The 26728-nt window shown below is 53.9% G+C and overlaps 9 protein-coding genes across 9 annotated transcripts; 4 read left to right on the top strand and 5 right to left on the bottom strand.

The window, feature by feature from the left end:
• Positions 1-50: 50 nt before the first annotated feature.
• On the bottom strand, positions 51-2462 carry CCOS01_05502 (uncharacterized protein; the record flags this gene model as incomplete). Its single annotated transcript, XM_060453681.1, has 4 exons — positions 51-1052; positions 1108-2155; positions 2210-2304; positions 2364-2462. The coding sequence occupies 4 exons, from the start codon at positions 2460-2462 to the stop codon at positions 51-53; spliced, it is 2244 nt and encodes a 747-aa protein (XP_060315453.1).
• Positions 2463-2918: 456 nt separating this feature from the next.
• Positions 2919-3989, top strand: CCOS01_05501 (malate/L-lactate dehydrogenase; the record flags this gene model as incomplete). The annotated part of the gene is made up of 1 exon (XM_060453680.1): positions 2919-3989. One exon carries the CDS (start codon positions 2919-2921, stop codon positions 3987-3989), a length of 1071 nt encoding a protein of 356 aa, XP_060315452.1.
• Positions 3990-4835: 846 nt separating this feature from the next.
• CCOS01_05500 (uncharacterized protein) lies at positions 4836-6353 on the top strand (the record flags this gene model as incomplete). The annotated part of the gene is made up of 1 exon (XM_060453679.1): positions 4836-6353. The coding sequence occupies one exon, from the start codon at positions 4836-4838 to the stop codon at positions 6351-6353; it is 1518 nt and encodes a 505-aa protein (XP_060315451.1).
• Positions 6354-6751: 398 nt separating this feature from the next.
• CCOS01_05499 (methyltransferase domain-containing protein) lies at positions 6752-7730 on the bottom strand (the record flags this gene model as incomplete). The annotated part of the gene is made up of 2 exons (XM_060453678.1): positions 6752-6921; positions 6980-7730. 2 exons carry the CDS (start codon positions 7728-7730, stop codon positions 6752-6754), a joined length of 921 nt encoding a protein of 306 aa, XP_060315450.1.
• Positions 7731-8409: 679 nt separating this feature from the next.
• Positions 8410-8745, bottom strand: CCOS01_05498 (uncharacterized protein; the record flags this gene model as incomplete). The annotated part of the gene is made up of 2 exons (XM_060453677.1): positions 8410-8611; positions 8699-8745. The coding sequence occupies 2 exons, from the start codon at positions 8743-8745 to the stop codon at positions 8410-8412; spliced, it is 249 nt and encodes an 82-aa protein (XP_060315449.1).
• A 717-nt stretch (positions 8746-9462) lies between these two features.
• CCOS01_05497 (uncharacterized protein) lies at positions 9463-12096 on the top strand (the record flags this gene model as incomplete). The annotated part of the gene is made up of 1 exon (XM_060453676.1): positions 9463-12096. One exon carries the CDS (start codon positions 9463-9465, stop codon positions 12094-12096), a length of 2634 nt encoding a protein of 877 aa, XP_060315448.1.
• Positions 12097-12536: 440 nt separating this feature from the next.
• CCOS01_05496 (autophagy protein Apg5) lies at positions 12537-13814 on the bottom strand (the record flags this gene model as incomplete). Its single annotated transcript, XM_060453675.1, has 2 exons — positions 12537-13055; positions 13509-13814. The coding sequence occupies 2 exons, from the start codon at positions 13812-13814 to the stop codon at positions 12537-12539; spliced, it is 825 nt and encodes a 274-aa protein (XP_060315447.1).
• Positions 13815-14624: 810 nt separating this feature from the next.
• Positions 14625-15344, top strand: CCOS01_05495 (uncharacterized protein; the record flags this gene model as incomplete). Its single annotated transcript, XM_060453674.1, has 1 exon — positions 14625-15344. The coding sequence occupies one exon, from the start codon at positions 14625-14627 to the stop codon at positions 15342-15344; it is 720 nt and encodes a 239-aa protein (XP_060315446.1).
• Positions 15345-21495: 6151 nt separating this feature from the next.
• Positions 21496-25398, bottom strand: CCOS01_05494 (uncharacterized protein; the record flags this gene model as incomplete). The annotated part of the gene is made up of 6 exons (XM_060453673.1): positions 21496-21982; positions 22034-22687; positions 22736-22837; positions 22890-24425; positions 24485-24594; positions 24655-25398. 6 exons carry the CDS (start codon positions 25396-25398, stop codon positions 21496-21498), a joined length of 3633 nt encoding a protein of 1210 aa, XP_060315445.1.
• Positions 25399-26728: the final 1330 nt, after the last annotated feature.

The following is a 26728-nucleotide window of genomic DNA, read 5'->3' as shown; positions in this document are numbered from 1 at the left end:
AAGATGCAATTGACTCTTGCATAATACATGCTCATGAACAGGATTGTATATCAGGTGAAGCTCGGGTAAGTTGGTATAAAGTCATCAAACAGGCCTCGCATGATGCTATCCAGGTTCGCGTTGTCGCCGGTGTGCATTGGGTCGCCAAATGCAGTGTTGGCGAGAAACGATTCAAATGGATCTTGATGCAGGAAGCTTTCCGAGCCACTTTCAGTCGCAGAGCTCAATGACAGTGGTTGGGCAAAGCCTTCTGAGAAGTTCAGTCTGTGGGGTTCCGCCCCAACAAGGCTGGCACCCTCGTTGTACGAGCTCATTGTATGCGAATGCGCGGGATCTAGTCGCAGAGATCGACGTTGAGCAGGGGGTTCTACATCGAAGGTCTGGCTGGAAATGTCTTTGACCCATCGGATGGTTGCCCGGATCATGTCATCCAAGATATCCCGGCAACGTTTTGCTCCGGACCAGTGCTCGCCCGTTGCAGCCAAGACTCCTAACCCGGCGCTGAAGTCAGACATGAGGGCATCCAAAGCCGTCTGCTTTGCTATCTCGGGCACCATCTTCAGACAGTAAAGCATAGTGATAATGCTGAGGACTGCTGAGTGACAAGTATTCCACGTATGTATGAGTAAGTTCTTCTTGTACAGCTGATCAAAAAGACGGATGACCTCAAGAGCGGCTTTAAAGCACTTCTTGAGGATCTCGGGCGATGGATTCGGGATGGCGGGGCTGGGCCGGAGAACGAGCATCCGCAGACCGTAGCATCGGATCTGACAGATGGTGCGGATGTAGTCGGAGTCGGGTGTGTTGGGGATTTGGCTGTACCACTCGTCTAGCTGTTCCAACATTCCTTGCTGCCACTCATTTATGTCAATAACCGCCGGGTAGGCGTAACGCGGTGTGTCTCGGACAATGCTGTTCGCAACGTATTTGAACTCCGAGTTGAGTTTGGCTAGACGGAACAGATGTATCGAGAAGGCCATGTGACCCGGGGGTTGATTGGCAGGTGGCTGGAGTGATCCTTGCAAGGAAGCATCTTCTATATGCTGTGGAAGCTAAGAGACTGTTAGGATGGGTTGGCTGAAGGACCATATACTGGGGCGGACATACCCGAAGATCGCATGCCTCGTCTCGCAGTCCAATCGGGCGACCCATCATAGTCGCGATCATCCTATCCAAAGTGAAAACCACCCAGAATATCCTAGTCCTCATTTCCTGTTCAAGAAGGGAGATACCTGCGTTAGTGTTGATGTCACGCTGCAAGCCCAAGTCAAGGATAGCAGCGATGCACTGGTAGTTCAGGTACCATACGTTGAGACGCATGTTGGAACTGTGCATTGTGAATATCGTGAGCAAAAGAAGACATTGCAGTCCAGGAATCGAGCTGTCGATGCTGATTCGATCGAAACTCTGCATCGCAGATAGGCAATATGACTCTCCGGGAAGACGTGCCCTCACTCGACGAGAGAGCACCGTGGTCCCCAAAGCGAGGACCATAAATACTTGGAAGGCAGCTGTGGGAGCAGATTCCACGTCGATACTGTTCTCGTACATTTGATCCATCAAAGCCATGAAGCTAGGCTGATGCAAAACGGGGAACTGGCAGTTGATAACGTCAAAGTAGTTATCTGCTAGCTGCTTCGCATGATGTCTGCTTGGCAGTGACATTGGGCCATGCATCGCCTCAACGAGAGCAGTTGGTATGGACGGATTCGATACTCCGGTTTTGATTGGCCAAGATTGGTCATCCTGCCGGTTCGAAGTCAACATCAGTCGGGCGAGGAAGTATCCGCTCGACGGCCCGATATACTTCGGGTCTTGGCTACTACCCAATGACACCATGCCAATCTCGTGTGATAGCGTACTGCTGGCAATGGGATCGACCAAACGAGGTCCTGAACGGATAGCCTGAGTGGCTTGCACTGGCTCTGAAGGTCGAAGCGGCTGTGCTTGTGGAGGCTGACTCCCTGTGAGGTTCAGACTATCCTCGGGCGATGCACTGTTGACTCTGATTGTTGAGTCCCTTGCAAAGGTTTCATCACCATCAAGTTCCATGTCAAAATCCCCAGACGGGCCTTGACTTAGGTCGACTTCGGGGCATCTTTCCCTTACAATGCTCTCGAGCCACTTGACTCTCTCGATTAAGTTCGAAATTTGACTAGCTGAATGTCAGAAACATGTGCGAAGGTGGGAACTTTGAGAACAGCCATACGCTCTGGGAAGATCCCGAAGACGGACACTTTCGCCGTCAGTGCAAGCAACTCCGGCCTTCTTGCAATTGTTGCACGCAGGCAATTGCCCGTCGCACTATCAGACACCCACTTAGTACCCTGACATCTTCAATTGAGGTTCGGAGGTCCACTTACACGGATCTTCCGCCGCTGGCACCGAGAGCAAGCGAGCCTCAATCGCGCGGTTCTGCGGGCCTGACGGGGTGTCGACCGGGAGCTGGTATCTTCGGGCATATTGCGTTTTTCGGGGCAGCCAGTGCTTGGCTGGTTTCCGTCATCACATTAGGAGAGCGATGTGGTGTTTGGGTAGGTTGAAGGGAACGAGGCGGAAATTCTCCGAGGTGGAACAGAGGATGAAGTTGGTTGACAGTAGTGGCCCCAGGCTGCGCGGGGAAACCCCGTGGCGTCAGACCCTTTGTTAATTTGCTGTGCCGGGGTTTGCCCGCACCATCGGCTGAATTCCGTGCGGATGCGTGTGCTTCACTGCTCTCTTCCTCGCGACGCCATTCACTTGCCTTGGTATATCATGAGAGGCCATGCTAGGTTCGAAAATCGCACCTCATATCCAATCAATCCTGTAGCCATTCATACGACAGATATTGCCGTGCAATACTCCACATCATCTCCCAACCTTGCACGGCACATCTTCCGCAATTCTGCGCCTCAAACTCCGCATAGCCATTCAGCAAGATGGCTGACGAGTCCCAAAAGATACCAGTGGCCGCTTCGGAGGCCCGTCGTCTGGTTGAAGACATCCTCAAAGGCAATGGCGTTCCCGAAGAAAACTCAAAGATAGTCGCCCGGTGCCTCGTCGCTGCCGACCTTCGCGGTGTCGACACTCACGGCATGAACCGCATTCCTTCCTACATGGAGCGTGTTCGCCAGGGTGTGCTCAACGCCACAGCCCAGGCCGAGCTGAAGCAAGTCACACCGGTTGTGGCGCACGTCGACGGCAAAAACGGCTTCGGCTTCGTTGCGGCAGAGATGGGGATGGCAGCTGCCATCGAGTCTGCCAAGACTTTCGGCATCGGCATGGCAAGTGTGTCGCATTCCAACCACTTTGGCATGAGTGCGTGGGTGGTGCAGCAGGCTCTTAATGCGGACATGATGAGTTTGGTGTTCACCAACTCGAGTCCTGCGCTGCCGGCGTGGGGCGGGCAGAGCAAGCTCATGGGTGTTTCACCGATTGCTTGTGGTGCGCCGGGGAAGGACAAGCCTTTCATCCTGGACATGGCCCCGTCAGTCGCGGCCAGGGGCAAGATTTACAAGGCCAAGAGACGCGGCGAAAAGATTCCTCTTGACTGGGCGCTAGATGCTGAGGGACGTCCTACGGATGATCCCACCGCAGCATTGGGAGGTGTCATGCTACCGATGGGTGGTCCTAAGGGTTCGGCATTAGCAATCATGATGGATGTGTTCTCTGGTGTCTTCTCTGGCTCTGCTTTCGCTGGTCACGTCACTAACCCGTACGACCCCTCAAAACCAGCGGACGTCGGCCACTTCCTGGTCGCCATCAAGCCAGACCTCTTTATGAGTCTGGACGACTTCCGTGAAAGGATGGACTATTTGTACCAGCGTGTTGTTGGGTCAGACAAGGCGGCAGGAGTAGACAGGATATACTTTCCGGGTGAGATTGAGCAGTTGCAACAGCAGGAACGGGAAAAGACAGGCATACCCTTGGTACAGGCTGAGATTGATGCTCTCAACGAGGAGGCAACAAAAGTTGGCGCCAAGCCTTTGGTAACCCAGGTAGCTGCATGAACTATATCACTTTACGCCACTCTTAGAAGAGCACTCCATGTTTCCATCGAATCTCTATCATTCTTCGAACGGGGTCTAGCGAGGCCTTTTTGTTTTTGGTCATGGCTACCAGTCAGAATGGAACTGGATGACAACTCAGGGAAGTTTCTCCTTGGCCTAAGGTGATCTTGAGACGCCTAGTAATGGTAGTTGACCAGGCTGAAGTGCCGAGACCAGAAAACTTCCTTGTGTTCAAGTCATCATCATCTCATACGTATTCTAGTTGGCATTCACTATTGAGGAGAGAAAAGTAGACATGATCGTAGATACAATCTAGAACTCTAAAATTGACGATACTCGGAAGAGTATCCGGCGGTCACTGGTACGAGCCTTGTTTTTTTTTATTTTTTCCAAGGCCATTGATACCCTCTTCCATGTTCCTCCAAGATCAATCGATCCAACGTATGGACATCAAGTGCCTGAGATTGCTTTGGTGAGTTACGCAAGGCTCCTTCTTACTTTCTACAAGACAAGTTCCCATTCTTACAGACTTGGCAGGAGAGTCAGCTCGGCGCCTTTCCTGGAAACCCGAATCTTTAACCACGCCTTCCCTTCTTCGCCAAAACTGTTGTTTGAGGAAGTGACACTCAGATCGCAGCGGAAACTTCTTTCTAAAATGTAGCTGCCGCAAAACAGACTGCCGGTGTACTCGGGGACTTTTGGTAAACCAGACTTCGATTCTTCCCACGTCGTCTCACTCCCAGACAACATCACCCACGCCTACCATCCATCCCAAGTTCAATCCAATCAACACCCATTCATTCTATCGTTCTTTTCTTGGACTCCCCATCATCACCAATATTCATCATGAAGTTCACCACTATCGCTACGTCTCCGCTGTTGCTTGGCTCAGCTTCACTCGTCACCGCAGTGTCTCCTTCTGTACCACTGGATCAGGCTATTCCCCGAGGCATCTCCAGCATCAACCTTCAAGGCACCGACGTCGATCAGAAGAAAGATGGTCGTCTTTGTTTCACCCTTGGTACTTTCGACTCTCATTTCGGCGAGTATGATGTATCTCTGGTCGATGAATCTGTCGACGGGCATCTAGCCAATGGCTTCTGCTACAATCATGCTACCAAAGTCGTCCAAGACAGCCAAGGGAATGATTGTGTCTTCGACGATACAGTCAGCAACCTCCGTTGCTCTGCCGAATCTCCTAAGACCAAATTTGACCTGACCATTCGCCAACCACCAGCCGTCGATTACTCCAAGACATCGGTACGCCCTGAAATGACGCCGTGTACCTCTCTGTTGAGAACCGTATGCTTGGAAAAGGTGAAAGCCCAGTGCGCTTGGTGCTCTCATCACACTACGGATTCTGAGTGTCACAAAGCTACCTTCTGTCCATGGCGTTTGAGTCCCAAATACGGCCTCTCCAGCTCGCCCTCGCCCTCTCCCACTCCGGTATACGACGGAAGCCGGTGCACAGGAGGCAAGCCTTTCCTCCCTGCTTGGCACCAGTATTTGAGATGGTGTCGAGATCACCCCGAGTCGATCAGATGCCCCTATCTGCCGTGGACTTTGAATCCAAAGACAATTCATTCAGACAACGCATTCAACGATGCCATCGGCTTCATCTGGTGTCATCTCCTTGGTCGGTGTCAACATTCCGATATCTCCGCAATAACGCCACCAAAGACCGTCCAAGTAATTCAAAACGCCCTGGAACACGTCTGCACGAGGTATCCGCCCACGTGTCCCTTCATCCCTCCTGTCATGGAGGTCGTCTTATCTTCCATGGAAGTCATTGCCGACGTCTCAAGGCTAGCCACAGCTTTCTTCACCGGCCATGGTCTTGAGGACTACAGTCGCCCAGCCTTGCCAAAATCTCCCGAGACCAGCCACGGCGCTCCCGCTCGCACAGGGCATTCAGACAGTCAAGGCAGTCTTAGTGTTGTCGACAATGCCCTCCGTTCAGCTACTCTGGAGTTCATCTGCGAGGAGCTCTGCAGCCCCTTGTGCGATCACATTCCCTCAGTTATGAGAATCGTTGATTCAATATTGAAGGGCAATGCGGACCTACAGGAACTTACCAATGCATTCCAGTATTACCTTGCCAGAATCACCCCAGCTGATGTCCAGACCCTGACAGAAGGAGCTGAGGATATCTACGACATCTTCGTCGCCACGCCTTCAAAACTGGAGGATCTGATTGACGCTGTCAAAACCGACTTGGAAACGCTCGGCCTTCACGGCACTTGGAGACTGCTCCGAGCTGGTCTATCCATTTACTTCCGTCTCTCCCCGTCGGACGAACACAATCTACTTCGAACACTTGGAGACATCATTACCCGTTTTGATGCATCCGGTGCTTCGAGCTAGACCACAGTAACTTGATGTGAAGGGTATCCAAGGGTTTGCTGGAGTTTGACGATGCGATCAATGGACAAGAGAGCGATTAGTGCACGCACTGCACAAACCGCAATGTTGCATCGGTTGGCGGAAGTCTCTGTGATCCAGGGTGCATTGATCACGAGCGACCGGTTGAAGGACTACACGCGAATGGTGACTGGGGATGAGCAGTATAGCTAGCTACCTAAGTCAATTGATAAGAGCATCGCTTACGCCCAACATGAATGAATGCACCTCAAATGCAATTGTGACACGACCAATATTCCGACCGGTAGCAAACATTATAGCACTATAGGTTGACACATCGGATCGTAGACTAGTAATCGGATGGCTGGGCCAACGCCTGGTCACCTTGCCTGTTCGATGAATCACTTGGTAAAAGTTCCAAAAATGTGTGGTACTACTTGAAACCATGTCTCATCATGGGGTTGGCGAATGTCAATATTTGTCCATGGCCCTGCAGACCTCAGGTTGTTACCAGTGTTGCGGCACAGCTGGCAGCCGTTCAAAGCCCGCGGCCAAACCAGATTGACGATACCTAACATAATTAGCATCGATGTCGACCCGTTCAGTCGCGCTCCTTGTGGTTGACTTACGCTGATAGAGGCGGATGGGGCGGCTCTGCATCACCTCGACATGTTCGTACAAATACCACCTGCCCCCTTTCTTGAGATAGGAGTAGAGCTCGGCAATGTTCTTCTCGGGCTCGGGGATGCTGCAGAGGCAGAGAATGGAAACAATGCAGTCGACGCTTCCCTTTTCAATCTTGCCGTTCCACGCCGTGGGGTCGGAGAGAGACTCGATGCCGGTGGGGACGATCTCGTAGGTGCCCTCGAGCCCGGCGGCCTGGACATTCTTCCTTAGTGCCGGGTGCGCCTCGGTATTGGGCTCGATGCCGTAGACTCTCGCCACGCCCTCTGCGACGCGCCTCCTGACGCCGCCGCGCGCCATACCAGCCGCTGCGTCGGCAGCCTTCTTCTTCTCGTCGCCGTCGCGGCCCTTGGCGAAGATGTCCACCCACATCCCGGACCCGGGCCCGATCTCCAGGACGACACCGCTGACGGGCGGGTGGACGGGCTCCTCTACGACCTTGCCGTCCGTGACGCGGCCCTCAAGGAGGGCGACCATCATGTCCGACCTACCCACGCGGATGTTGGGGCCGAGCCAGGCCCAAAAGGCGGAGAACCAGGCGTCTTGGACGCGGGACGGGGTCGTAAGGGCTGCGTAGTCGCCTTCGCGGAAGAGGCGGAGGATGGTGGGGGGGAGGTAGGAGAAGGCGTTTAGGAGGAACATCCAGGGGCCTACGAGGGCCCAGAAGATTGCGGTTGCTTCTGCTAGGGAAGACATGACTTTGACCCCTCGATCCGGAGAGAGAGTGTGGGTGAGAGAGAATGAGGAGTGCCTATGGTATGTTAGAAATGGAAAGTGAGAGGGGGCATGAGCTCAGGGGCTCAGGGGGAGCTTACAGACTGAACAACAGGTTATATACACAGTTAGAGGAGCGAAATACCCGAGGGGCCTGGAAAGTGGTGTGTCCCGGCGAGGGCTGGCCGGTTTATAAGTGGGAGCTTCGCGCAAGGAACGGCCGAAATGCCGGGGGACTTAGAAAAGAGGTATTACAGATAGTGAAGTGGGTATATGCATCTATCGACTACAGTGACAAGCTGTCGATGCCATTATCGTACATAGCAACCCCACCAACCCCACCATGCTCCCCTCGGCGTCTAAATCTAGACAGCTTCCTTTGACAGCTTTCTCTGTCTCTTCTCTGTCTCTCTCTTTTTTCTTTCGTACTCTTCTTGTTTCATGTCTCATCTGTACATTCATTGCGTCTCCGAGTCTTTCTTGTCTTGCGCTCACACGACTGCAATAGCGCCTTCAACAGCGCTTCATATCCTCCGAACGTTACCAACCGTCTTCGCTCCCTCGGCTGGTCCTGTTGGTTCCTTATCTACGTCTCGCGAAATGCTGACATCGTGCCTGACAGCCCTGGTCTTCCAACGTCATGCAAGCTAGGGGGTCCCGTTCACGACGATTGGCCAGTTTGCGTCCATCTCGCATCCCACGCTGTTATGGAGCGCTGCGTCTGCTGGCGGCTGCTCGAACTCGTCCGCGTTGACGAGGTGCCGTTCCCAATGGAGACAAGTCTCTCGGGCAGCTCCATCGGGCTTCGAAGATACCTGTCCATCTGAGGCGCTGGCGCCGTGTAATAGGCACCGGCTCTACACACACACACCAACCCACCGAACCGTCAGCATTCATAATCCTGCGACCACACTGATCAGAGCCAGAGAGGCAAAGAGGCAAAAGCTTACCCGCCATTTGAGGTGGTGGTACCAGACGGTGCGGATCGTTGAGACATCGTGGGGAAGAAAAGGGGTAAGAGATTATTGGTGTTTGGTTTGATTGATTTCTTGCAGGTTGCAATGCACGACTACAGTTGTACGAGGGTGAATGTTCGCGATAGTATCTACGAGATGCCTCAGATCGCAGCACGGAACAGCTTCAATACATATAGGGAACCTGAGGATGCCATTTCAACCGTCGACCTGCGCGGTTGGCCAGCAGCAAGTTCTGCTCAATTGAGGGAATCGCAAAGGCACGGATGCGCTGTTTAGCCTACGGTTGGCCTCAGTGAGGCTTTCCAGATCTCTCATGAATCTCAGTTGATAAATCGTGGGGAAGGGGAAAGAACACCTCGCGCATCATCTGCGCGACGCTGCGCAATCCTTGAGTCTCGCAGACTACCATCTTTGAGTCGTGTCCAAAGGAGCGAAAGGATATTTTCGGTCACCATGATCGTCATCATTGGCTACACCTGCATACGATTGCCTGGATTTTGGTGCGGATCGTCGACCCCCCTGGCATGGCACAGCCTGCATACTTGAACAACAGCGCAAATGCGCCCTTTCGAATTGTCGCTGTGGCTTTAGTTCGAGGGCATTTCAGAGCCTGCTCTCCCCCTCCTTTCTCCCTCTCTCATTCTTCTCGTTGTTTCTGACGCCTTTTTTCCACATTTTTCTGCTTCGCAATTGCGGATTTCCCATCGGTAATTTTTGGCATTTCCTTTCTGGGCAGCATGGGACACAAGACAATTGCAAGCAGCCGTATGACCAGGCTTGATGCAACACAAGTACACGATGGTGTCGCATCATCGAGGCCATCTGCTGTCGCATCAGCAAGGGTCGATGAGGCCTCCAGAGACCTTGCATATCAATTCCTTCACATGAACCGCTCATCCCGCCGCGCATCCATCGTCAACCACAACACCGACGTTTCCGAAATGCCTTCACCTTGTGCAGTCTCTTTTGAGCGTCCGCTTTCTTGGACCTTCGATACTCCGCTGCAATCTGGAGACCGGCGCCACTCGTCGTTTGAATCGGAAAACATGCCTAGCCTGGCATATCGTGTCAAACCACAACAACCACAGCCACATAACCCGAGGAAACACCAGAGGGGAAGCCCGTCAGTTGACAGCTTGGAAGAGCGGCCGGGTTCGACAGAGGAGAGACACTGCAAGAGGATCTCGGGTGATTCCGGCTATGGGTCGGATACGCGGCGACGAAGTCGTGACGGGAGCGGAGACTCTTCTGAGTATCAGGACGTGAGGACCAGAGACGTCAAGATCTATCAGCGACCGGGGTCCAACATCCTCATACGCCGATGCCCATCACCTCAGTCGGACAGCGACGGGACCTTGGGTGTGCCGCGACGACGCAAGAGGCATCTACGTAGACATAGCGCCGTTGTCGTTACTCATTCACCTAATGATCCAACTCCTGCACCGAAAGAGATTAGACTTCCAACGCAGAAGACGAAAATATGCGAGGCACTATCGAAGCAAGGCGAAAGAGTGGCGATCAGCAGGGAAAGCCTGGACGCAGAGACGCATATATATGGCAGTGATCTCTCCGTTTCCGTCAAAGGCCTGCGACGAATGAAGGGAACCACGGCTCTGCGCGACCCAGTTGGTAGCCCACGACCCCCAACATCGAGTATCAGGGTCATGAGAGCGCCTAGGGCCATGAGGGCACCCAGCATGACTTCAACGGACATTCCGCCTGTCCCCGAGGATAATGCTCCAAAACAACAGCCTTCGCTCATCGGATCACCATCCATCCGGAGAAGTTCTACGTTTGGAGATGACCTCACTCGGAGGGCTATGAATCGCTTATCCCTTTTCGAGGACGCAGATGGCCACCCCGTCTCCTTTACAGACCCACGCGCCGCTAGGCCGAGCCTACATCTCGACACCTCAATTGAAGCTCGCGCACAGCTTGAACGGCCCCTTCAGTCCACCTCACTTAAATTGGCGCGACCTGTCTCCGGACCGCCCAACCTCCCTCTCAACTGGCACGCAAACCTGACACCTCGGCCATCCTTCCTTGCCGTCGAGGAGCAGTCCGACTCTGCCAACGACAGTGGAGATGAATCATCCATCGAGTCGAGCGTCTTCTCGGTCCCGGACTCCCCCGTGGAGCCGTGTCAACTGAATCGGGATGATCCATTAGCATCGCACATGGACGTCATTGTCGGCAACATCTTTCAACGCTACCAAGAATGGAACGTCCGCGAAAGGGGTGGACAAGGCCGACGAGCCTCGGGCCAACGCGTCAACACCAACACGCCCGACTCCGGTCGTTCGTCGAGGAAACGCTCGCACTCCGACGACCTACCCGACCAAGACGCCTCAGATGGCGGGGACTCGAACGTGATACCGGGATTCAAGAAGCCAAAAGTCCCATCGAACCCATCGAAGTTGATGTTTGCGTGCCCCTTTTGGAAGAATGACCCCGATAACCACCGCCAATGCTATAAGAAAGTTCTCAGCCAGATAAAGTATGTCAAAAGCCACCTCTACCGGTTTCATGCCGCGCCCATCACTTGCCCCTGCTGCGGCGCCGCCTTCCAGGACGAGGAAACGCGAGACCAGCACGCGCGTGCACGGCGCTGTGAGGTAGTTAGCGAGGGGTACATTCCCAGCCACGAGGGCCTCTCCCAGGGTCGAATGCGACAGGTCTCAAAGCGCGCGAACCCAAGCCACAGCCCGGAAGAGCAATGGTTCACTATCTGGGATATTGTATTCCCTTCGAAGCCGCGGCCGTCGTCGCCGTATATCGATGGAGTGCTGTCGGAGGACCTCTGCAGCTTACGAGAATTCCAGACCAGTATTGGGACGGATATGATGCTGGATTACCTAGCCTCGCGAGATCCTGACTTCGCAAACGACGAAAGGAGGGCCGCCATGTACGACCGCGTTGCATTCAACCAGCTCCAGGAAAGGATTTACGAGGCATGGATGGCGCGTCGCGGTCTCCGACAGATCCACGATGCCAACATCTCCACGACGCCGCCGCGCACAGAGTCCGATGAAGCAAGTCGTGCCTCCCCAGCCAACGGGGTTTCCTCTTCCAGGCGCGAAGACGATCCGGCACAACAGCAGCGGATGCAGACACAGACGCCGCCGCAGCTGCTGCAGCAGCATCAAAGTTCACAGGAGGAGACGACGGCGATGATCCAGCCTACGCCCGTGCCGCCGGATGTGGCTGTGCAGTTTACGGGCCAGGATTTTGGGGAGGCTGATTTCAGTCGCGATGATATGTATTATGACACGCATACGCAGGCGTTGTTTGCTGATTTGAATGGCTTGCTGCCTGGTGCTGGCCGGTCGGAATTTGACCAGGGTGGGTTTGGACCGCCATATGTAAGGTAAGGTAGACGGCTGAGTAGATTTGATTCTTGATGCTTCGTGCTTCCGGCCGGCTCGGTTTGTTCTATACTTGTGACCTTATCGCAAACCTGGTCTACGAGAATGTTTATAGAATAGCTCTCTTGATTACCACTACTATATTTAATAAAGAAAAATAAGATCTCAGAACGGAGTGAGTATTCCTCTGCTGGCTGCTAATATTCCCCAACGACTCGTATGTCAAGCAAACACGAGGGTTTATAGCAAACATGTACCGGGAAACCAACCCTCATAACCTTTGACGCGGAAAATGCTGCATTTAATTGCGAACTCCAATGAACTCCAATACCCCAGCCTAATCCTTAGGACGCCCTCCATGCTACGTGCTATCCATAGACCCTCCACACAACCATCTCCCATATCCTTAACCGCCCCCCAACCCCCTCCCTCTAACTCGTTTCTTCTCACAGCAACACGACAGCCAAACAAAGCCAACCGTCCGGATACGCCGCCTCGCGCATCAAATCCTCCAACGGCGCCGAAAACGGCACGGGCGAGCCGTGCAGCACGACGTTGGCGAGGATGGGGTCCCGGCTGGAGGGGAATAAGCTGGGCAGGTGGGCCTGCAGCGCGCGGCCTAGGGTCTGGCGGGTGCGGGTGCCGGGGATGACGGGGGGGACGAGGGTTTGGAGGACTTTGAAGGCGCCTGCTCCGGGGGTGTCTCCTGCTTGTGCTGGTGTTGGTGGTGGTGATGTGGTATCGGTGTTGGTGACGGTGTTGCTGCCGGTCCCGGGCGGGGGCGAGGACGGGATGTAGACGCGCAGGGGCACGTTGCGGAGGGGGGTGGGGGCGTTGAGGAGGAGGGCGTTTATTTTTGCAAAGGAGGCGTAGTCGTTGTCTTGGACTGCGTTCCAGAGGGACGAGGTGTCTGCTTTGGAGAGGGACATTATGCGTTTTGCGTTGCCGTAGCGGACGAAATCTGCCTGTTTTTGGGGGGGTAACTTAGAGTGTATTAGGGGCATTTTTGAGTCAGGTGAGGCAAGGTTAAGAACTGGGATTTGGAGAAGAATGTCTGGAGCGTTCTTTGTTCGATGTGGGTTTGTGTTCCAGTGTGAGGTGATGACGGAGGAGAATGTGGAAAGTGGAAAGATGGAGGGGCAGGTGATGATGTGTTTGTCTCGTGGCGTTGTGTAAAAGCAAAAAAACAGCTTTGGGATGAGAGACATATGTTCAGGTAGCGTGGAATGGGCATGTAGCCGAGAAGATGGGTAAATTTGATTCTCAATGTATAGGATGAGACAAGGGAGCGACAGTGAAGACATGACGGGAAGGGGGCGGGGGTTCGAGAAACAGAGACAATGAAAGAGGTTGATGAAAGACACTGAAAAGAGGTTGGAGAAAGAGACAAGACATGTCTCTTTCGTAACTCTACTCACCTCTTTGACGCAGTTGAGAAAGGTGTCACCGATATCCCAGCTATCGCCATCGCTGACGGTCAGGCGCCACGGTAACGTCGGCTGGTAGAGGTCGACGAGGAGGCCGAGGGGTAGGTTGCGGAGGAGGAGGTCCTCGTGGTGGAAGGCGGAGACGGGGTGGCGGAAGAAGGCGGAGCAGCGGGGGACGAGGAGGGCTAGGTAGGAGAAGCGCGGCAGGGAGGTGACGAGCGGGGTGTTTGGGGCGGAGGGGTGGATTATGTGGAGGGGGATCTGGGCGGACCAGAGGGTTTGGGGGATGGATGACATTGTTGTAGATGGGGGAGATTGTGGTGGGAGTGAGGTTGGGATGAAGGGTTTAGGCGTCTCGGTGGTGTAGTGAGATGAGAGGCGGATGAGAGACGGGTCAGGGAGTCATCGTAGGTGGTTGTGTTTGATGCTGGTTCGGGTCTTCTATGCGGCCGGTGACGAGCTTGCAGGTACACAATGTGTTTGTAGGCCCGAGGAAGCACGACGGGAGTCCGGCGCGGAGGCTCTAAGGAGTGACGTTACAGATTGTCCGGCGTTGAACAAGTGACGGTCGGGACGGAGGCGGAGGTGGGGCACCTTGTCCGTCAGGAAGGCACCAGAGCCCGGCCGAAACAAAGCCCCGCCATCCGATGATTACCTAAGCTACGGAATACCAAGGTACGAACAGCAGTAGCACCGCATTGCCTCTTTGAGTTACCCGGGCCATCCCTGGAGCTCCCTTAGAGCTCACCCTGCACACCTCCAGCTCCCAGCTCGCACACCATCGGCATTCTTTCGTCCTACCTTGGCTTACTGTGTTGTGTAACCCTCAGCTTAGGCCCCAGATTCCCAGTACGGCGTACGGATAGCAGGACGTGGTCGGGGGATTTTCTCTGCCTGACAGCGGCTCCTTCCATGTCCACAGGGAACGTCCCTCCTTGGAGTCCATGCCTTCCGGGCGGCACTAGGGGCGCTGGGGCGCTGAGCTGAGAAGATCCTACTGCAACTGCACCTCACTTCTTTTCATTTGGATGTGGTTTCAACCTCAACAACTACGCGCATTTCTGTTGGTCATGCTTTTCCAGCATCGGAACCGAGACATACTCATCCATGGTTGACTTGAGGCAACTAAAACACCATGGTGGACGGTGCTATCACGGCGAGATGTTGACCACCATGAAGCCCGCGGCAAAACTTTTGAAGCATGTCCGGCAAGGCGAGCCAGACATCACATCGCATATCAGGCATCACCATCTCGCTCTTATTGCGCGTACTTCGCACACTCCGTACACTCCGCACACGCCGTCCGCCCGCGAGCGTCGAATCGCCTCGAAGAATCCGTCTTTGAGCCTTGTTGCCTGCGGATCTTTCCATGAGAACGGATACGGGATAGAGGCCCAGCCTTCCAAGATTACTGTACGATCCAGCCATGATTCGTCGTCCGCCTCAAGCGCGTGCGGCGCGCCGAAAGGAGTCGGCATGCAAAAAATCCTGGAAAATCACTTCAGCGGCACGTCGTGGTCGGTCGAGACTCGATGGTTGCACATGACCCGGCCGATCATCCTCGCTTCGCGTCGACCGCCGAATCGTCGTCGCTTACGGAGTACATGCGTCTCGTCATTTTCGTATGGATACCTACACCCATCGCTATTTTCAACACGCTGCTTGGCCAATTTTGCCCGCCTTGTCCAATGTCTGCCGTCTTACGGATACTGCTGTCCCGTATCCACTGGTTCCCAAACCGGCTACCGACGAGCAGGGACAGAGGACCTATCCAAGGACCAAAGCTATCTCTCGGGGAGCTGTCTTCTGGTTTTTTCTGCTCACTGAGTCGTCAATAATTTGAATCGCCGACCACTGTTCGCACTACTTTTCGTCCACTACCACGCTATGGGATATAGACTGTCACTCCTCGCACACCCCTTGGCCTTCACTTGTCTTCGACCCGGCGGCCGATGCTACGCGGCAGGCAACACGCCGCACACGCAGGCAGGGCATAGGACGCAGGTAAAGGAAAAAGCAAAAATACACCGCGTGCCACGCTGTAGCTCCGAGACAAGAGGTTTGGTTACACGAGAATGAACCAAATGTCCCCACCCTCTGTGTCTCTCTCTCTCCTATGATGTTCAGGCATCTCTCAGAATCTCACTCTCTTTGGCTCTGAAGCTCTCTAAGCTCTCTCCATCTGGGGGTGTTATCCACCAACCAGGAGCTTACACAACTCGCACACCCCTCCTTCGTTGAGCTTTTCTGCCAACAAGCTCCAGCCTCCGCCGCCATCTCATACAACTTCTTCCCAAGACATTCCTTTTCCTTTATTTGCCTTTTTTTTTCTTTCCTTTGCAAAACCTCTTTATTTTCCCCAGTCTTGGGGGCAGGCCTTGGTCGCATTCGGGACCGTGTCAGTGGCCACAGCACATTATGGATAATATTTCCCCGGAATAAATCTCACCAACCCAGTCTGACCGTTAGACCACGAGGTTGGGTGATCACTGATGCGTTCACAAGGCGTGGGGCGGGGAGGGGACCAATAATCCTTTGGAGATCAAAATGCCAGGGTCTTTCGTCAAAACATATCCGCGTCCATAACAAGTTGCGACTGCAGTATCTCACATGAGCGACTCAATCTATCCGTACATCTCACCATATCTCTTACCATCTCCATATCCCAGAGCGGTCAAACCGCCGCGGATTCAGACGGAGGGGGGTGGTGACGAGTCAATACCCCCAAGACCAAACTAGAGCGAAAACCTTTTTTTTTGTTCCTTTCTTAACGCGTACTTTCACGCTTTCTCATCTCAATTTTACCATCACCAGGAGGGGATTCCATAATGGCGCTTTAATGCCGTCCTAGCGCAGTTCACTAATCGGCAATCGAGGCGAGCTATCAGATTTCCAGAGAATACTGCGCGTTAGCACCAGCAAACGCATCCCTGTCAGCGTCGCGCTGCTGGCTAGGCACCTCTATTCGTGTACACACTTCACTCTCACACACACACTTCAACAAGTCTCTTGGAATGCTATCCAGGGTTTTACGATAGTTAAAGTCGAAAGCGAGTCTAGCACCTCCTTTTACACTACCTTAGTAACGTAACTTTGGGTAACTCTGTCTGGCTTCTGTTTCTTTGCTTTTTCTTCTTCTTCCTGTACAGGTCTCATACCGGCAATGGATTACCTATATCTGGCATGTTCTGCTCTTCCCGCCCCCATTTCCAGACTTTCTATGCGTTACTTTGTAGAGTCTACATAATACTTGGTCGACGCCCCCCTCCACGCTCCCCCTCTCCTTTCGTCACTTCTCATTCCTGATAGAATCACTCAAACGAGATGGCTGCGCAGCACAACGCAGCAGCAGCAGCAGCAGCACATGCGCTGCGACCTTCTTTCATGTCCTTGCATCACCTCACCCTCTCTCTGCCGCTGACGCCGCCCTGCTCTTACTCCCTCTCGATCAGTCTCTCAGTCCGTGCCGTCCCAAAGTACCTTTGAGGTCGAGTGACTTGTGAGTGACAACGTCAGCCAGAACGACGAAAGAGCTTCTCTGCAGAGCCCAATCATCAGTTTTAGTCTCCAAAAAACTCGAGGCTCTCACCACCTTCTCACCCAAACCCGCAAAGCTACCTTGTCGTCAACCTCTCTGCCTTGCTCACACGCCCCCCCTTTGCCAGGTTGTATTCCCTATGCTTGTTCCCGTCACTTTCCCATCACATTTTTGCCGTTTTCCCCATATCCTACGATGACCGCAGAAGGCCGGGAATCTCAAAATCGCCCAAGAATTGCAACGCAACCACCCCAAATCCAATCTTAGCACCTCCAACTCCGAGTCTCCAAGTAATGTTGACTGACCCAGGTGCCCAAGCCGAAACCACCAAAAATCACATTTCATAAACCCCTAACCCGGCACAACCTCCCAAACAGAGTATGGTCTTCCCGTTGCCTTACCGCCTCATCCCGTGCCCGCAGCCCTCCCCTCCCCGTACCTTTGGTTCTGGTTCTGGTTCTGGTTCTCTCCCGCTGCCCTCGTCCTAGACCCCTTAGGGCGCCGTGTGTACGTTCAAAGACGACCATCACGGCCATCGCGACCACCACCTCTTTCCCACGCCCCGCGTCCCACCTGCGTGTCAAACCGCCCGCGCCGCCGCCGCCGCCGGCCTCGCCTTGTCCAGCCTTTCTCCCCCGTCAGCCACATACCCTACGTCCCCCATCGCCGTGTCCGTCCATCCCGTCCGACCGTGCAGAAGAAAGGGCGCACCTTTTCTCCCGGTAACCCAAGTGAAGGTGCAAGGACCCTCTTCCCCCCTCCCCGTCACTTACTACCGAGTACTATTGCCAACAACCGCACTTATCATATCAACCTGGGATGTGCTCTACTACCGCTCCCGTACCCATGCCCCTGGGAGAAGGCAGAAGGGGGGAGCCACACGGCTCAAGAGAACTGATCCCATGGCACTGGGTCCCGGTCCGTCAGTCCCGCGGCGTCCGCCCCCCCTACGGGTAGCAGGCACCAGGCCTCGATCCCTTATTTCAGGTTTTTTGACGTTGTGTCGAAACGTTGATCTGGCACTTTGAGCTGTAGAACACGACGACGACGCCGCCGCCACGCAGCAGATGACAGGACTCGGTGACACCCAGCAGACCGCCACAAACACATCCCCCCATCCCCCATCCACCGGTTCCTTGGATCTGTTGGGGCGGCTTTGGAGTGTTCTAGGTCGTTAATCGTGTGAAAAGTGCGGGAGAGGGCGGGAATGCTACGCCAGCCAGGCCCGATCACTCTCTCTCCCTCTCTCCTCAACCCAAACCCAGGCCCAGCATATGGCGGCCTCGGGAATTGCTGAATGTGCTTTTGCCCTTTTTACAACTCACCTTTTACTCAAGGGCCTAAGGTGCTAAAAGGTAGTATCATGTAGCTTGCCAAGCCGTGTGCGCGTATCCCCTGCTCTGCCGTTCCGGGTTCCTACTATCACTACCTACCTCGTTGGGAATATTTTGCCGTCGTTTTGGTGAACCTAGTTGAAGTACAATGCAAAATGAAGAAAAGGGGGTTAAGTAGCTGTCAAAGTGTCAAAGTCGCAAACCGTCCGTCCGTTTGACAGGGAAACCGAAAAGCCTAGTGTGCGAAAGAGAAAGAATAAAAAGTGATTCATGACTGATGCAATCCCGATTCCCAACCCGCCAAGTCCCGCTCCCAAAATCGATCACATTTTTTGTTCGAATTGCTCTCACACCGGTTTTACGGATACCTATGTGTGCTGGGTTACAACCTACACCAGGGGGGGGGCAAAGCGCAAAGTGCAAGGGGGAGGGGGAAGGGGGTTTGTTCGAGAGTTGTAATGTTATAGGTGATAGAAGTTATGACCCCAAGTAGCCCAGGTACGGGAGGGAATTTCCTTACTTGGACGGACGGACGGACGGCATTCACAACTTGCGGTCACGGTGACAGGAAACATGAGTCTCACTGAGGTGTAGTAAGGCGGCGCGGCAAAAGTTTTGGTAAGTTGGGTAGTAAGGCGAAGGGGTTGAATTTCTCTACTAATGCAGATGTCTCTTTTCGTGGTCCCTGTCCTGCACGTGTGCGCGTGTGCGTGTGTGCGTGTGTGTTGCACCTGGGCTGCCTTTCGGACGTAAAATCTTCGGCCGCAATGCAAAGCGGCACGATATACGGCATACACAAGTAAACCATTCCATCAGCGATCAGGATACCCGAGACCGGGGAGGCGGAGGGGGCCTGGGTGCTGGGTGCTGGCCTATTGTTGGTTTACCCTACATTTAGTATTTACGGCTTGTCATTGTTCCCACATCTTTGCCCTGAAACAGGTGAGGCGAAAGCAAATCTGATGTATCTGTAATTTTTTTCGTCGTCCCAGAGAGTAACGGATATGTGATTAATTGATTGTACAAAGTACATGTATTCTTCAATTAGCTGAGTGTGGTGTGACGGGGACGTTACTTGTCACGTCAGTTTTTATACAAGGGTACTATTACTACTACTACTATGCGGATTGCGTGGGTGTCGGTGTGGGGTTTGCGCTCATTCGGTTTCCCGGGGGGGTTCGATGGCATTGGACTGTGTCGATATATGAAGAGGTTGCAGACCTCGCCATCGCTCAGTTCTCATGATTTTTTTTTGTCTTTCTTGGAAAGTCGCGAACGGACGTGACGGACGGACATTGCAAACAACCCCGCCCTCCTTCTCCCACGGATCAATGTTCCCTAGGAGTTTGTAGGTGACTGGCGAAAGGCTGCTCTGTTTCTCCAAGCTCCCTGACCTGGGGCCACGAGTCGAACCGCTGTTCTATTTGGATCAATCTGTAGATACTCCGCCACAGGAGCGAGTAAACAACCATGTTAAATCATCCATCACCATATTCACCCGTATCAAGAGGAGAAACCAAGTTCCAGGGTAATAGTTTTCATGATAGTACTAATATACTAAGGAACAAAAACATAATTCAAAAGAGAAAGAAGAAGCACTTCCCACCACGCCTCTTTCTCTCTCTCTTTCTCTCTCAATCTCCTCGTTTGGTATCTCCTCCACTGAGAACAAAAACTAATGATAATCTCACCCTAGAAATAGAACAAGCCTTCAATTCACAGACAAAACTGCACTTCCCGCCCTCAAACCTTTCCAGATGAAACCACCAACTTCCAGACCCCGCCATAACAACCAGAACCGAAAAAGCAGAACCAACATTTAGGTGAATCCAGTTCTCCGAGAATGAGGGGGAGGGGGGGACAAACCACAACGGCCACGACCTCGACAACACGGACGATGATGAAAAATATGAAAAAAAGTCCCCATGGAAATAGGATAACTATATATAGAAAAAAGGTTTTTGCAAATGCTGCCCAAAAAACGTAGTACCAAAAAACAAATACGCAAACGCAAACGCAATGCTTTGTTTGGAGGGAGGTGTGTTGTTTCAACAACCAACCAGAAGCAGAGAGAGAAAAAGGACAAGAAAAAAAGATAAACAACAAGAGGGCGCGAACCAAAGAACTCGGCTACGAGTCTTGTCTTTTATATGCAAAATCCTTCCTCCACCTGCCTGCTCGCCCCCTAATCCACCCTCCTCCTTTCCTTTCCCCCCCTCCCTTTTGTCCACCGAACCGATTTCAAAAACGACCCTGCGGAGGTCCAGCGCCGTCTGATAACGACAGAGAGTGGCAGTAAAAGAACAAAAGCACTTGTCCAAATCCCATCTTCTCCTCTCCCCGTTGCCCCCTCCTCTCTCCTGCTTGGCCCCATCACCCCCTTTAACCGCCGGCCTACCACTCCAGAATGCTGCCCCTCCGCATCCATCCCCTTTCCTTCCTCCCTTATCCGTCGGCTTCATCGTCCAGGTTCGAGCGTAGGTGTATATATTGCATCGCTGACACGTCGGCCGTAATTGATGAAAGACTTTCGGTCCGGTAGAGCACCATCTCGCCAATGCGTATACGGAGGCAATATAAGCTGTCACAAAACCAAGGGAGATCCGGTCAAAATACCGTGAAAGGTGATAAATTCGAGGGTTATATTTTTTGTACTGCGTAATCGTATAGCGGTTCCTTTATAACAAAAAGTGTTTTTTCCGGTTTCCGGGGGTTTCCAGGGGTCAAGGTGATCTCCAAGTAGGTACGAGAAATGAAGTTGAAAAATGAATTTCGAATTCGCAAAACGCCGGTTCATGGATGTTTGTTGTTTGGGGTATGAAGAATTTCATGACCAAGAGCGGAGGGTGGGAAGCGTCTGTCCCGTCTCCTTTTTCCTCTGGCCCGCGCACACACATTGGCATTTCGTTCCGCCCAAGATTTTGATTCCTCCCAATTAGTCTGTTGCCTTTTGTAAAAGCTTTCCATAATACCAAAATATTTCCATCCCGGTCCCCGGTGTTTCTGTCGTCATTTGAAAATCGCGAGCGCGCGCAGGGGAGTCTTCTTCGTGTACTGTTTCTCCGCTTTGGTAGAGGTCGCTGCGTGTGGGGAGGTTTCCCGTTCTTTACATCTGCATAGGGTGTCCAGGGTGTCCGGGGTGTCCGGGATGCCCGTGGTAGCCGTGTCCGTGGTTCTGCGGGTGACCGTGACCCGATCCGTTGCTCAACGAGCGGTGTCCCTGGTTTGGAGAGTTGTTCGCGCTGCGGTGGTGAGGTTCGATGAAGGATGCCATGGACATGGGGCCCGGGTGGTGGTGGTGATGGGCCGGCGGTGCGGACGAGGGTGGCGGAGGCGGGGGGATGGTAGGCCCCGTGTGGCTGTTGGTGCTGCCGAAGCTGCTGGAGCCAACCCTCGGGTTTTCGGTGAAGAGCTCCTTCTCGATGTGTTGAAGGATATGCATGTCAATCGTTAGCGAGCTAGATGACTGGGCATGCATATCAAGCATGCTAATGGTGCGTCGGAACAGCATCTTCAGTTCTTCAGCAGACACGAGATGGTGCAAGTACGGGTCCTTGAAGGCTGCTGCCAAGATCAAGAGGTTGCCCCATTGCCTGTGGTCGTTAGTATTGTCCCAAATCATTAGGGGGAAAGTCACAACTTACGCATGGGCTGTGCCAAAGATGTTGGTGACGAGAAGACGCTTGCTGTCGACACCGTGGAAGGCCCGGGTACTCTGAATGAGGGCCTTGATACCTCTTTCGGCGTATGCCTTGACTTCTGGGTCAAGCTCATCGTGCCGACGGATTCCGTGAGAGCCTTGCCCGACGAACGCAGTCGCGTCGTGTTGGGTGAAGACGCCAATGTGTCCCACAGTCTCCTTGTTGAGCATGCCTGAGCCATCAGAGCGCTGCTTCAGCCTGTCCGAAACCTCCAATACGAATCTGACAAAGGGCCGGTAGATGATGACTCGAGCGCCCCAGTACTTGGCACGCAACCGCGCATCGATGAGTTCCTTTGCTGGCTCATCGTCCTCGTTGAAGTGGAAGTCCTTTGATACCCACTGCATGCTTCTCAGCTGCTCCTCCAAGTTCTGCACTTTAGACATCTTGTCATTGATCGAAACGTGGATGTCCTGGGGGTCGTAGAGCAAGTTGTGAATGGTGTTTAGCGTCTTTCGCAGGTACAACTGTCCGATGTAAGAGTCTCGCACTCTAACAGATGTCTCGTTCTCTATGAGCTTCATATTAGGCCACGGCATAATGTGCTCGTAGTCGAGACCTCTGGATCGTGGAAGTTCAAGTTCCGCAATGATATCGCTTGAGAGTTGTTAGCATTGACCAGCCATCTGGTGTCATGAGACCTACTTTTCGAGTTGCAGGCAGCTCCAGTATGCGATGAGGACCATGTTGTCGCGCTTCTTCTCGACGGGATTCTCGAGGCTCATCTTTGAGAAGCGGTCCATGTCACTGCATGGGTATTAGTTTCCATCAATCTGGTATCCGTGTTCGGTCAACTTACCGGCGCATGATCATGTTCAGAGCTCGTGCGGCATTGAAGAACATGGCGTCACTCTCCAATACTCTACCTAATTGACCATGGTACAGACCAGCAAAGATGAAAGTCTGCGCGTGCTTCATCGTCCAGCCAGCCATGTGGTTGCCCATAATGTCAGAGGCATAGGCGAAATATTCCAAACCAGGAATAATGTCGTAGTTGCGCTTCATCGTGTTGGACTTCATGCTGCCGGCGCCGCTGCCCTGTAGTGAAGGCCGTCTGCTGGGAAGACTATTGGCCTGCTCCTTTGGCGAAGGTAACCCTGAGGAATGCGAATGCGCGGAATATGACGGAGGCGAAGCCTGCGCACCGGGGGAAGATGGATAACCGTTCCTGTTCATGGGAGAGTTCTGGCTGTGTTCTACCATGTCCCGGGGGAGGTCCGGAATCTTGGACTGGTGCAGGCAGATCTTGCCCAAGGCGAGAATGACCAACACAAGGGCGTTTTCAATGGTCCTATGCGGCCTGCCCGGCTTCTTAGGAAGCTGTATCGTCTCTTCCTGCGGTTGATCTACTGCTGGCGAAGACCGCTTCCGCTTGTTTGACATTTCTGGGTAGCTGCTCGTCGGTGCAACGAACTTGGCGACGCCAGGTGCAGTCGGCTTGGGCTTCTTCTCGGTTTGCGCAATGTTGTCCAAGAAGCGTTTGACAAGGACTCTCAGGTCGCCGGGGAGAATGATTGGATGCAAGGTGAGGACATGAGTCTCAAAGCTGTTGATGTATGCCTTGACCTTTTCTTCAGAAAAGTCAGGTGCACCATCGGGTGTAAGCGTTCCGCTGATGTATCCCATGCTCGTTGGCGGGCTCAGTCCTCCGACTTGGCCCCAAGCCTCACCCGGGGAGGGCGAGTTTCCAGTCTCGGAGAAGTTGTCTTCCATGACATCCATTGTGCCGAAGGCCTCCGAAGCTGCAATGCTTGTAACGCCGCGGTTGGAGTCTTGTCCGCTTCCTTCTCCGCGCCCGTACAGTCGCAGAACACCGCGCTTCTCTTCCTGGGCGATGGGGTATTCTTGCGGGTACTTGACATTCTCCCTCTCCAGAATTCCCTGGGTCATCTCCTTGACACCCGGCCAGAACAAAATTGTGTCGGCTCTGGTTGTGTGGTTTACCGGGATCGAAGGGGGACCCGGCGCTACAGGTGGTCCAGGAGGGTTGTCGGGCGCGTCGTCGTTGTCCATATCTGTATCGTGGATCTGGTGGGCCAGGTCCGTCTCGCCAACAGCCATGGGCTGCGGCTCGTGCATCTCTTCGTCGGGTTGAGGGTACGTTTCCACAGGCGGCGCGGCAACTGGCGACGGTGACTTGACAAGCGACTTGTCGGGAGAATCATCTGAAAGCGGCGGTGCTTCGGCTTCCATCTTGATGTTGTGCATGTTCAGCCTCTGCTCCATATTTTGCATCCACCTTTGCTGGGCGGCGATCTGCGCCTCGAATTTGGCCTCCATCGCGCTCTTCATCTCAGAAATCGCTTCCAAAATGTCGGTTTGGCCCTTGTCAATCCTGTTTTCCAATATCAGCAAGAAACATTATTTGAGGGAGGGGAGGCAAACTCGACTGACGCCTTTGGAATAGGATCACGATATTTACACTCGACACCCTTTTCTCTGCAACTTTTGCAAGGCTTAGTTTCGTCACATTTCGCCTTGAGCTGCCGACAGCTGTCACAAGCCTACAAAACACATGATCAGCGCAAACTCATATAGTTGAGGGGCGGCTCGCGCAGTCGCACCTGAGAGGCTCTTGTTGCCTTGCGCTTGGCGGTGGAAGAGAATTGTGCGTATATCGACTCGGGAGGGGGTTGCGGTTGGTACTGCGGTTGCTGTTCATAATGTTGCGGTGGTGGAGGCGGTTGCGCCATGGGAGGAGGAGGAAAGCTGCTTCGGTAGCCCCCCGGCGTGGGGGGCATCTGCTGTGGCCCGTTATCGTAGCTCATGTGTCGTCGAGAGTCGTCGGGGTACGGTTGGTGGGAAGGGTGCGGCGGCGCAGAGTGCGGCGGAGGAGGGAGGCCGTCCTGTGGCCCGCCTCCTGTCGAATGAGGCCTTCTTGGGTGAGAGAGGTTCTCGTCGTGCGGCTCCCTCTTCACGCCGCCAGGGTCTCGGTTTGGGAACGGTGGGTAAGGCGGGTGCGCAGGTGAGGGCGGGTGTCGATAGTGGTCCTGCATGGGCGTGTAAGGAGACTCTGGCTCATGGTGTCGTCGGTCGTCGGGATGATGTTGCGGCGCCGGGTGAGGAGGGTGATGAGGCTCGACGGAGCGAGGAGGGTACGGGGGCGGCTGCTGCTGGTGGTTATATGGCGCAGGCGGCGGCGCGTGTTGCTGGTGAGGCGGAAGAGGATGTTGTTGGTGCGGCGTCGACGGGTGCGAGGGCGGCGGGTGGAGTGGTGGTAGATGGTGTTGCGGTCCGCCAGGTGGTGACCACGAGTTGGTGCTCGAGAGACGGGGGCGTTTGTTGTCAGGCTGCCCCGGAGGATCCATGCTTGATATATATGTACATACGTACAAATGCTTATGAAAAAACAAGAGACGAAGCGAAAATAGGGTCAGGCCAGATCCGAGGAGAAGGTGGCGGCCATGGAAAAGCTATGGGCAACGAGGAGGAAGAGCCAGACGTCCCAGTTCCGGTCCGGTCCAGTCCAGTAGTCTCTCTCAAAGCTGGGCCAGCGCAACGCAACGCGACGCAGAGACGGGAGCAGCAGTAGACGGGGATGAGGATAGGAGGGAGCGAGAAGGACAAGCGAGCAACCAAGCGACCAAGCAAGCAATCAATCAATCAAGCAGGAAGCCTGTGTGAGTTGAGGGAAGCCGGGACGGGGAACGGAGATCAGGTTGGGTTCTGGGTCTGGGGCAGCAACAATTGGAGGCTCTCAGTGTTTGGATGAAAGCATGGGGCCGTGGTGGTTCCTCTTCCTGATGGCGGCGTGTCTGTACGTTGTATGTACGGTACAGAGTGGTGGTCCACGGTATACCGGTACGGAGAAGTGCAACGTAAGTGTACGAAGTACGCACAAGAAGGGTAGGTCGGTGTGAAAGTCGGAGAGGTACGGATAGTACCAAGTAGAGGAGGGTGAGGGTGAGGAGTAGTGTGGTCAGGTAGGAGGAGGAAGAGGTACTTGGCAACCCAATGTCGGGGATCTAAGTCGTTGGGAGTCGAGGTGTTCGTATCCGTAGACCTGGGGATGTATCTGTAGAACCTATCTTGGGTGTCAAGGACCAAGGACCAAGGAAGGTATCCGTAGTAGTAGGGTAGGGACTAGGAGTCTGCTGGGAGTGGAAGGGCGGAAGAGGAGGCGCGGCGGCGGCGGCGCGCGGCGAGGGACGGGAAGCTCGATTCGAGTCGGCTCGAGAAGTCTTCCTACTCGACTTTGGGAACCCGATGTAGTGAGCGGTTTGAAGTGTTCCCGGCTGTGTGGTTCTTGAAACTTGGGAAATGGGATTTTCCCACTCTGCGAATGCGCCCGGATGCCCAAAGGGTCGGCTTGGAACTTGAAGGGGGCGGGGATCAGCGCGTTGGGCAGAGATGGAGCTTCCGCTATTTTTGCTCTCTCTCCTCTTTCTTCGGGTTGCGCTGCCTTGGAGGTTCGACGGGGGTGACGGTGTGAGCGAGGTGGGGAGGGGGATCTCTCTCTCTTTCTCTCCGACTGTTGACTTGCGCGTAGAGGAGGGAAGAAAAAGAAGGTCGAGAAAAACGTCAAATTCTCAAGCGGCGGCGAGACGGATGGATGATGATGTCCCGGTCGCCATATACCTTGCTCCCGCGCAGAGAGTAGACGAGCGCCACGGCTACAAGGTACACGCACGAAGTGGA

Source organism: Colletotrichum costaricense, assembly GCF_030867565.1.
Source record: "Colletotrichum costaricense strain IMI 309622 chromosome Unknown Scaffold_5.1, whole genome shotgun sequence".
Taxonomy (NCBI): Eukaryota; Fungi; Ascomycota; class Sordariomycetes; order Glomerellales; family Glomerellaceae; genus Colletotrichum; species Colletotrichum costaricense.
This window is presented reverse-complemented; position numbering and strand designations above follow the sequence as displayed.